We start from the raw sequence: 8647 nt of genomic DNA, 5'->3' as shown, positions 1-8647 counted from the left end.
AGTGAGAATAATAAGTGACACTAGAGTAGTTCAGAGTTGTATCTTTAGTATAGCTGGGGTGAAGAGTGAAGAAGAGGGAGTTGCTAATAAAAAATTGGTCTTTTTATATGCTGTATACTTTATGGAATACAGTATTGATATTTAGAAGTACAGATGGTCTACAGCAGCGGTTATCCTATTCCTATGTCAGGCACCATCTAGTGGCCACCGGCATACAAGCACATGAACTCCTCCCATAGAGGTGAGGAGCAGTGTTAGCCTTTTATCATATACTGTAGGATGTCACAGGTGCTTGCAATAGTAGAGCTACAGAAGGTGTTCTGGGGTATAAAAGTAGCCAATGAGGTAGTCAGACTATAGTACCCTCTGTACCCACATGCCATGACAGTGGGAACCAAAGCAAGGCTAAAGAATCATGTCCAGAGAATGAGAAACTTGAGGTACTGAAAGAGCACGAAGCCTCCATAGCATTGTGCACATGGCCCTGCTCACAGGCTTACAATTTTAGCTCATATAAACATTGTTTCATCAAGATTGCCTGTGTAAAAAGTGCTTTCTGGGAGGAATGGGCATATTTATCACAATACATATAATACCTCCCAAATGTTCAGTTTTAGCCAGGACAGTACCATTTCCTGGGTCTTGCCGCTGTTCTGCATTGCGTGGGCAGTTGGGGGTGATCACACACCACTGCTCCGCTATGCGAGCAGAGGTTGTGCTGGGAGCGCTATGCATAGCCCTAGAGCTCCAAAACAGGGAATGCCATAAGGCCACGCCCCCATACTCATGAGAACACACCTCTTTTTGGGAAGCACGGAGGGGGAAATTTACTAAGATGGGAATAAGACTTCACGTGTGATGTTGCTATGGGCAATCAATCAGAATCTGCTTATTTATTTAGCACCCTTTAGAATAGGGGTGGCCAAACCGGTCCTCGAGATCTACCAACGGTCCATGTTTTCCAGATCACCTAGCTGGTGCACAGCTGTAGTCAATACTAACGGTCACATTTTCAAACCTGCTGCATCCATTCCTGCTCTAGATCCACAGGTTGCCTGGAAAACATGCACCGTTGGTAGATCTTGAGGACAGATTTGGCCACCCCTGCTTTAGAAGATAGTACACAGGATCTGATTGGTTGACCATAGCAACATCACATGTGAAGTCTTATTCGCATCTTAGTAAATTTCCCCTGGAGTGTCATGCTCCAATGTCCACTAATGTTGGTACTTATGGGCATGTGATAAATTCACCCAAAATGACAATGTGATATTTGGGGTGTGATTCATTAGGTCGGTAATGTCTAGGTCGACACAAGCAAAAGGTTGACACATGAGAAGGTCGAGTTTTCATTTTTTTTTAAGGTGTAATTGTTAACACCTGAGCACGTGGACCCCTAATTAGTTTACATCGCCTGGCTGGCTTTGCTCACCATTTTTCAGGCCACATACCTTGCATTGCTACTGCTCTGCTCGGCACACTAATCTAATTTGGATATTTTTGTGTTTCGAGCGTAGCCATGGCAACTTTTGCTTGACCTAGACATTTGTCCATCAGGCTGGCTCAGCTTGACAGGAGGACCTCTACCAATATATTCCCCTGATGGGCCCTTAATCTCCCAATTCAAAACTTATCCAGAGACTCTTCTGCCTTCTACACTGGCACATTCTCCCTTACACCGATCATATCCATGCTGCAAAGGGGTTAATCTGTAAACTCCGCCCAGTGAGGAGGCGCTGTGTAGGCTTTGGGACTAGGAAGTGGCAGTAAGTGCATGGCTTTGTTACTATACTGTAGCATCATAACAGCATATTTGTGTTCTTCTATATGGGTCCCTTTGGAGATATGTTACTATTTTCTCATTTCTATTGTGACTGAAAGCCTGTATGTGGGAGTATAAGAGCAGGGGCGTAGCTAAGGGTTCATGGGCCCTGGTGCGAAAGGTCAGCTTGGGGCCCCCCTACATACAACAAAATTAAAATCTTGGTCTGTTTATATTTTAATACATCAAGTATATTATGTCTACAGCGCGCCAAATACATATGCCCCCCAGTGCCAGATACATATGCCCCACAGTGCCAGATACATATATGCCCCAGTGCCAGATATATCCCACAGTGCCAGATATATATGTCCCATAGTGCCAGATACATACAGTATGCCCCACAGTGCCAGTTACATATGCCCCACAGTGCCAGCTACATATGCCCCACAGTGCCAGATACATATTATTCCCAACAGTGCCAGATACATATGCCCCACAGTGCCAGATACATATATAACCCAGTGCCAGATATATATATGTCCCACAGTGCCAGATATATATATGTCCCACAGTGCCAGATACATACAGTATGCCCCACAGTGCCAGGTACATATGCCCCACAGTGCCAGGTACATATGCCCTCCAGCGCCAGATACATATACATGAGGGTATGGGGCAGGAGGCAGGACAAGGCAGGAAGCAGGCCACTCACTTGCACAGTAGGCAGGCTAGGACGGATCCCACCAGGTGATGATCTGCCAGGCTCTCCCGTCACCTCAGCTCCCCCCACTATTAGCGCTACTCACACTGACTGGAAGGATGTGGGCGCCGGAGGCTCAAGCACTGTCGCGTCATGACGCTGCGGCGTCATGACGTCAATAAACAATAGACGTGCTGCGCCGCATAGCGGCGCTCACTATGTTCAAATCATGCTGCACAAAATCGGCCCACTAGGCCATCGGCCCTTCTGGCATTTGCCAGAAGTGCCAGATGGCCAGTCCGGCCCTGGTGGCGGGGGTTGGGCCCCCCTGGCTCAGGGGCCCGGTCGCACCTGCGACCGCTGCGACCCCTGTAGCTACGCCACTGTATAAGAGGGCTACAGGTTGTATTTGGGTTACAGGAGAGATGCAGCCTGTATGTGGGAGTACAAGAGGGATACAGGCTGTATGTGGGTTACAGGAGAAATGCAGCCTGCCTGTGGTTGTACATGGGGGATGCAAGCTGTATGTATGTAATGCTGTGGATAGGTGTGTAGATGCAGGAGTGATATTGGTCTCTTCTGTGCTAGGCTGTATAGGTTGGTACAGGAGTGATACAGGCTTTATAGGAATTAGTGACAGGGAGAGCCTGGGGGTAGCCCAGCTGGGTACACCCCAATAGTGTTGAAAGTTGGATTGGGTTATGATGCCACTTTCCTTCCCCAGAACATCATGGCTCTTCTTTGGGAAGGGAGGAGGCACAAGGCACCAAAATGTCTAGTTACAGTTCTGCAATATAGTGTGATATATTTTAAATAAGGAGCAATATGATGTGATGTCATGTGACTTAGGGGCGATATGGTTCTGTGTAACATGAAAAACTAACAATATGGGGGGTAGAATGTGAAAAAAAGGATCAATACAGTGTGGCATAATGTGAATAAGGAGCAATACATTGTGGCGTAATGTGAATAAGAAGCAATATGGGGTGGTGTAATGTGAATAAATTGCAAAACCGTATCCAACTACCAATCCATCTCACTCCTCCCTTGCCCCAAATCACCTTGAGCGTATCGTCTACAACTGCCTTACTTCCATTCTTTCTTCCCACTCACTGCTTGACCCATTATAGTCTGGTTTCCATCCTGTCTACTCCACTGAAACTGCCCTCACTAAAGTCTGCAATGATTGTGTTGCTGCTAAATCCATGGGCCACTACTCCCCCACCTCCCCATTGTTGTCTCCCAAGGTTCTGTTCTTGAGACAATACTTTTCTCTCTATCTATACTCTTTAGGTGAGCTTGTTAGCTCATATGACTTACAATATCCTCTCTATGCTTATGATACTCAAATCTACCTTTCCTCTCCTGACCTCTACTCACCACGCATTATCTATTGATAGCACTAGTATCTCCTGTAGACCCCAAGTGCACTGTCTTGGAGTAATCCTTGGCTATTCCCTCTCCTTCAAAGCACACATTCAGCACCTCTCACAAACCCGCCATTTTCATCTCAAATATATTTCCAGTATCAGACCCTTGCTTAACCAGAATCCGTCATCTCCAGACTGGACTATTGTAATCTTGTCCTATGGCATCCCTGACAAATACGTTTCTGAACACAATCTATATTCAATGCTGCAGCCACGCTTATCTTTTTACCAAACGTACTACATCCACCTCCCCTCTGTTACAAACTGGCTCCTCTTCTCCTTCAGAATCTAATTCAAGCTTCTCATACTCACTTACAAAGCCCTTGCCCACTTCTCTTCCATTTACATCTCCAACCTTATCTTCCTTTTACACTCCCATTCGTTCTCTTTGCTCTGCTAATGACCGCTGCCTTTCCTGCCAATTACATATTTATTCTCTGGAAATCTCTCCCTATCAGACTCCTCACCACTCGGGTCAGTTTGATGTCCCCTCCGGTCCGATGCGTGGTCCCATGTGCATCGGACCTGAGTCAGTGGTCGGATCTGCTGGCCGTCCAACCACCTGACTTGGGACCTCCCTCCCGGGGGCGAGATGGCAGCGGAGCAGGTATGCATGTGATCCATCACAGCAAATTATGATGGATTGCATGCACCCCTGCCACCTAGGGTATGGGGTGGCAGTACACTGGTGCGAGACATTGCAGCAGTGTATGGCCACCTTAAGTCAATTACCTGATTTAGTCGGTAAGATACCAGCAGTTCCTGCTGAAACAACAAGACCTAGTCCCAGGGCCGGTGACAGATGGGGGGGACAGCCTCTCAGACAACCTGATTGGCCCCAAGGTCCACCAGCCCCCATCTGTCCCACTCAGTCCTGCACAGTCACTCAGATATCCCCTTCCCCTTCCCCATGGATATATCAGTGTATGGGGCCCAAAAAATACTGTTGCCGGCCCTGCCTAGTCCTATTCCGCATTCGCAACAAACCATCCGCGTGACATATGTCTCAGCATGGGTGTTTTGAGCTTCGTGTTTTACCTACATTTGTGCTAATATCCATATTGACCAGAGAAACTAGGTCTGAGAAGGAAGACTTGAGATTGGATGAAGCACACAGAGGCAAACATGAAAGCTTTTATTATTATTTATTATCACTGGCTGCGAATGTATGTTTAACTTAAACTCTGGGGACCCACCCCCACCATTGGATGGTCTTAAAGAAGATTAAGGGCTAATGCAAAGTGTCCTCTGCCTTTTCACTTTTTTCTTTCATGGGCCACTGGAGACAAGAGCAGTGTGACTTACAAGCTGACACTGAATCCTCCACACTCTTGTGCAATCTGTGTGTATACAAAGTATAGGCCACAACTTGTTTCTGAAGCTCATTCCTGGAAATATTGTAGTATGGCCACCTCTCTGCATGCTGACATGGTGGGAACCAGAACAAAAAGCGTATTAAATAAATCTATGGATAGAGTTAATAGAAGAACATGTATGACTAACAAAGCTGCTCAAACAGGCATTTAAATGGAAACACCTATTCTTCCAGTTAGCTCTTCTTCCTAATCAGAACTAACTGCATGCTGTATCTTACAGATAGGACAACTGGAAAGTCATGAACTTTGCCCAGTAATACGATGATGTGGATATAGAAGTTACCTCCTGGGGTATAAGTCTGAAACATTATTAGATGATTATGTATTGATCCAGAACACCTCAGCTGTGGAAATAGGGCAAAGTTCACAAAGAAACCCATTGGCACCCTTCATTGTCACTAACAACAAATCGTGTCAGAATGACATCTTCTTTTCTGTAGGAATATATACCCTGCAGCTAAAGGCTGCCTATACTACGTGTCACTGTGATCTGGCATGTCTGATGCAATCACTGTACTTAGCTGCAGTTATGCAAGCTGACATAAGTAAATAGCTGTGACTTTCTGCAGGCCTACGTATTGCAGCAGGTTCTGACTCCAGCTCTTATGGTGTCACCATATGATGGATATAAATTAACATGATGGGTATTGCAACAACATGACAACTATACTCTTCCTCCTGTTGGTCCATGGGCACCCAAATCCTTCCAGTAACCTTCAGAAAATTAAGTGATCAGTGTTCAATAATTGTCATCACCACCACCATGTACATGTCATTATAACTATAAAACATGTATTTGGAATCCGAGCTTTGTGCTGACTCATAAACAGAAAACAGATCCTGCAAATAGGGGCCCCGTCCCTGGCTAATAGCCAAGCTCATTTCTCCCAGCCAGTGCCTCAGGCCCAGGCACTAGGCAGGCCGCAGGAGCAGCGCAGCGGCAGCATCATAAACATTACACTCACATTAGCAAAAACCACACCCACCCTCCTATGCTTAGATCCACCCGACAGCTTCTTATTGGCCACTCACCGCCTTCTGAGCAGCTTAGAGTCAATCAGCAGGAAGCAGGGGCGTGGTCAGCTAATCTGCCGCTGTAGTAGTGCATGTCACCCGCTGCCCGTGACGTCACGTATGCTGGATGTCAGGTAGAGGTGGCTCCGGCACTTGTGTACATTATATATACGGTCACCTATTATATAGTTCTCTTCTCATTGCACGTCGTCTGAATGACGCCTCGGGGCAGGAAGTATAATAGATACAGCAAAAGCTTCAGTCGCACGAGAATGGCCATACATACTGTCATACAGTATTAAAGTCAGGGAGCCCAAGGAGCTTTATTTTTGTAGTGTATTTTTTTTTATAAAAACTTAGATAATATATAGTGCATAATATATATTTTCCGTTTTGTATTTAATGTAATAAAGTAGATCTATATTTTATTTGTGGATATATCGAACAAGATTTTGCATTTCCCGACGTCACGCATTGCTCTACAGAAGTAGCCATGGGAGATGGTGAGTGACCAGTGCTGGGATATGTGGGGTGTGGGACGTAATTTTCACGGTATATTTGTGCTTTTAATTGACCCTGGATCCTTTCCCTATTTTTTTCATGATGCATATGGTCCTGTATGACTTTATCACAGTCCAATGGACACAGTAGTTGTCCAAGTTATTGGCAAATTCCGCTGTAGGCACAAAGCTTTCCAGCTTCAAATATCCAGCGTGCTGTTCAGCACGTGAGAGTTATGCTATGCAATGTCATTGTTATGTGTAATTGTCATAGTGCAGTATTGCGTACATCTTCTCTGCAAAACTAAGTACGTATTTCTATTTGCACATTATAAATATATATATATATATATCTGTCTAACTTTGCTTTTTATGTTATTACTCCTGTCAATTAGACCTTGGTATATATATATATATATATATATTTTTTTTTTTATATCTCAGAATTTTTTGAAAAATTCATCTTGATGCCGTTAACTCTTCAAATAAAATTTTACCGACATGACCAAAGAGTTTTTTAAGTACATTTTCAAGAAGGGGAACTTTTTAAAAGAAACTCCACCAACAAAAAATATGTGCTAACATGAATCCGCCTCTCAAATGTAAAAAAATATGAATCACTTTAAACAATCCCAATCAGCCTAATACCGTGTACCCAGCTTGATATCTTGTTACCCCCTACACACATATTAGCTTAGTCAGTGTGTACAGTCTTCTATGGGAGCGGAAGGTTGGAACTGAAAATACTCGGTAGGAAGCAAGTCATTTTTTTAAACTTCTCTTTTGCTAAGGATGACTCGTGTCACTTGTATGGGTCATTAGGTCTACAGCAGTTAGGTCGACATGCATTGGGTCGACACTATTAGGTCCACATGCAGAAACATCGATATGGGTCTAGGTCGACATGGGTATAGGTAGACATGTCATTATGTCGACACAAGCATTAGGTCAACATGGATAAGGTGACAGTCAAAGGGTCGACATGAGGTTTTTCATTGTTTTTTGACCCAAATGTCGACACAGTCAACATGGACACTGAAACGTAGCACCTCTATGCTTGGCACACTATTTTATTCTTCCACCACGCCGTAGTGGATGGTAGGGCATGAAATACTGCCTGTCGGCACATGTCGGCTAAAAAAACCTGAAAAATCCCATGTCGACCTTTTGTCTGACGACCTTGCTCATGTCCACCTAATGCTTGTATCGACTTAATGATATGTCGACCTACACCCATGTCGACCTAGACCTGGGGTAGCCAACTCCAGTCCTCGAGAGCTATCAACAGTTAATGTTTTCCAGATCTCCTCATAGAATCACAAGTGAAGTAATTAGCGCCACCTGTGGATCTTTTAAAATGTGTTAGTGAGAAATTAGTGCACCTGTGCAGCAGCTAGGTTGTCTGGAAAATGTGCACTGTTGGTAGCTCTCGAGGACTGGAGTTGGCTACCACTGACCTAGACCCATGTCAACCTTTCTGCATGTAGACCTAATGGTCTCGACCCAATGCATGTTGACCCAATGCTTGTCGACCTAATGACCATATCCCAGCGGGGTGTGAGGGTTATGGTCAGTCTGCAGGAAAAGAGGATTAGGCTGTTAGGAAGTGGGGACAGGTGAAGGTGAAGTTTACTTACCTGACCCCTGTTGGGATTCCCTCCATCAGGATGCTGGTGTTGGGATTCTGACCACCAGCATCCTCACAGTCAGTCATCCATATGTATCCCATGGGAAGGGCTTTAGTGCTTACTGACCTAGGAATGGATTGCTATAATACCTAGTACCAGAGAGGCCTCATTCAGTGTGTCTTTGGGGGAGATTCTCTAAGCTAAAAACGCGGTAAAAACCCTGTTATCTGGGTT

General features: G+C 44.9%; 1 protein-coding gene across 1 annotated transcript in view; it reads left to right on the top strand.

Annotated features, from left to right (window-relative positions):
* The first annotated feature begins 6377 nt into the window (after window positions 1-6377).
* The window catches only part of LOC146046209 (uncharacterized), a 40789-nt gene continuing 38519 nt past the window's right edge, over window positions 6378-8647 (top strand). The window contains exon 1 of the mRNA XM_083165439.1: window positions 6378-6788. Coding sequence (XP_083021565.1) covers window positions 6779-6788 — 10 coding nt within the window. The 5' untranslated portion in view covers window positions 6378-6778. The remainder of the gene's footprint in view (window positions 6789-8647) is intronic.

Source organism: Crinia signifera, chromosome 11, assembly GCF_055691185.1.
Source record: "Crinia signifera chromosome 11, ASM5569118v1, whole genome shotgun sequence".
In the NCBI taxonomy this organism is placed as follows: domain Eukaryota; kingdom Metazoa; phylum Chordata; class Amphibia; order Anura; family Myobatrachidae; genus Crinia; species Crinia signifera.
This window is presented reverse-complemented; position numbering and strand designations above follow the sequence as displayed.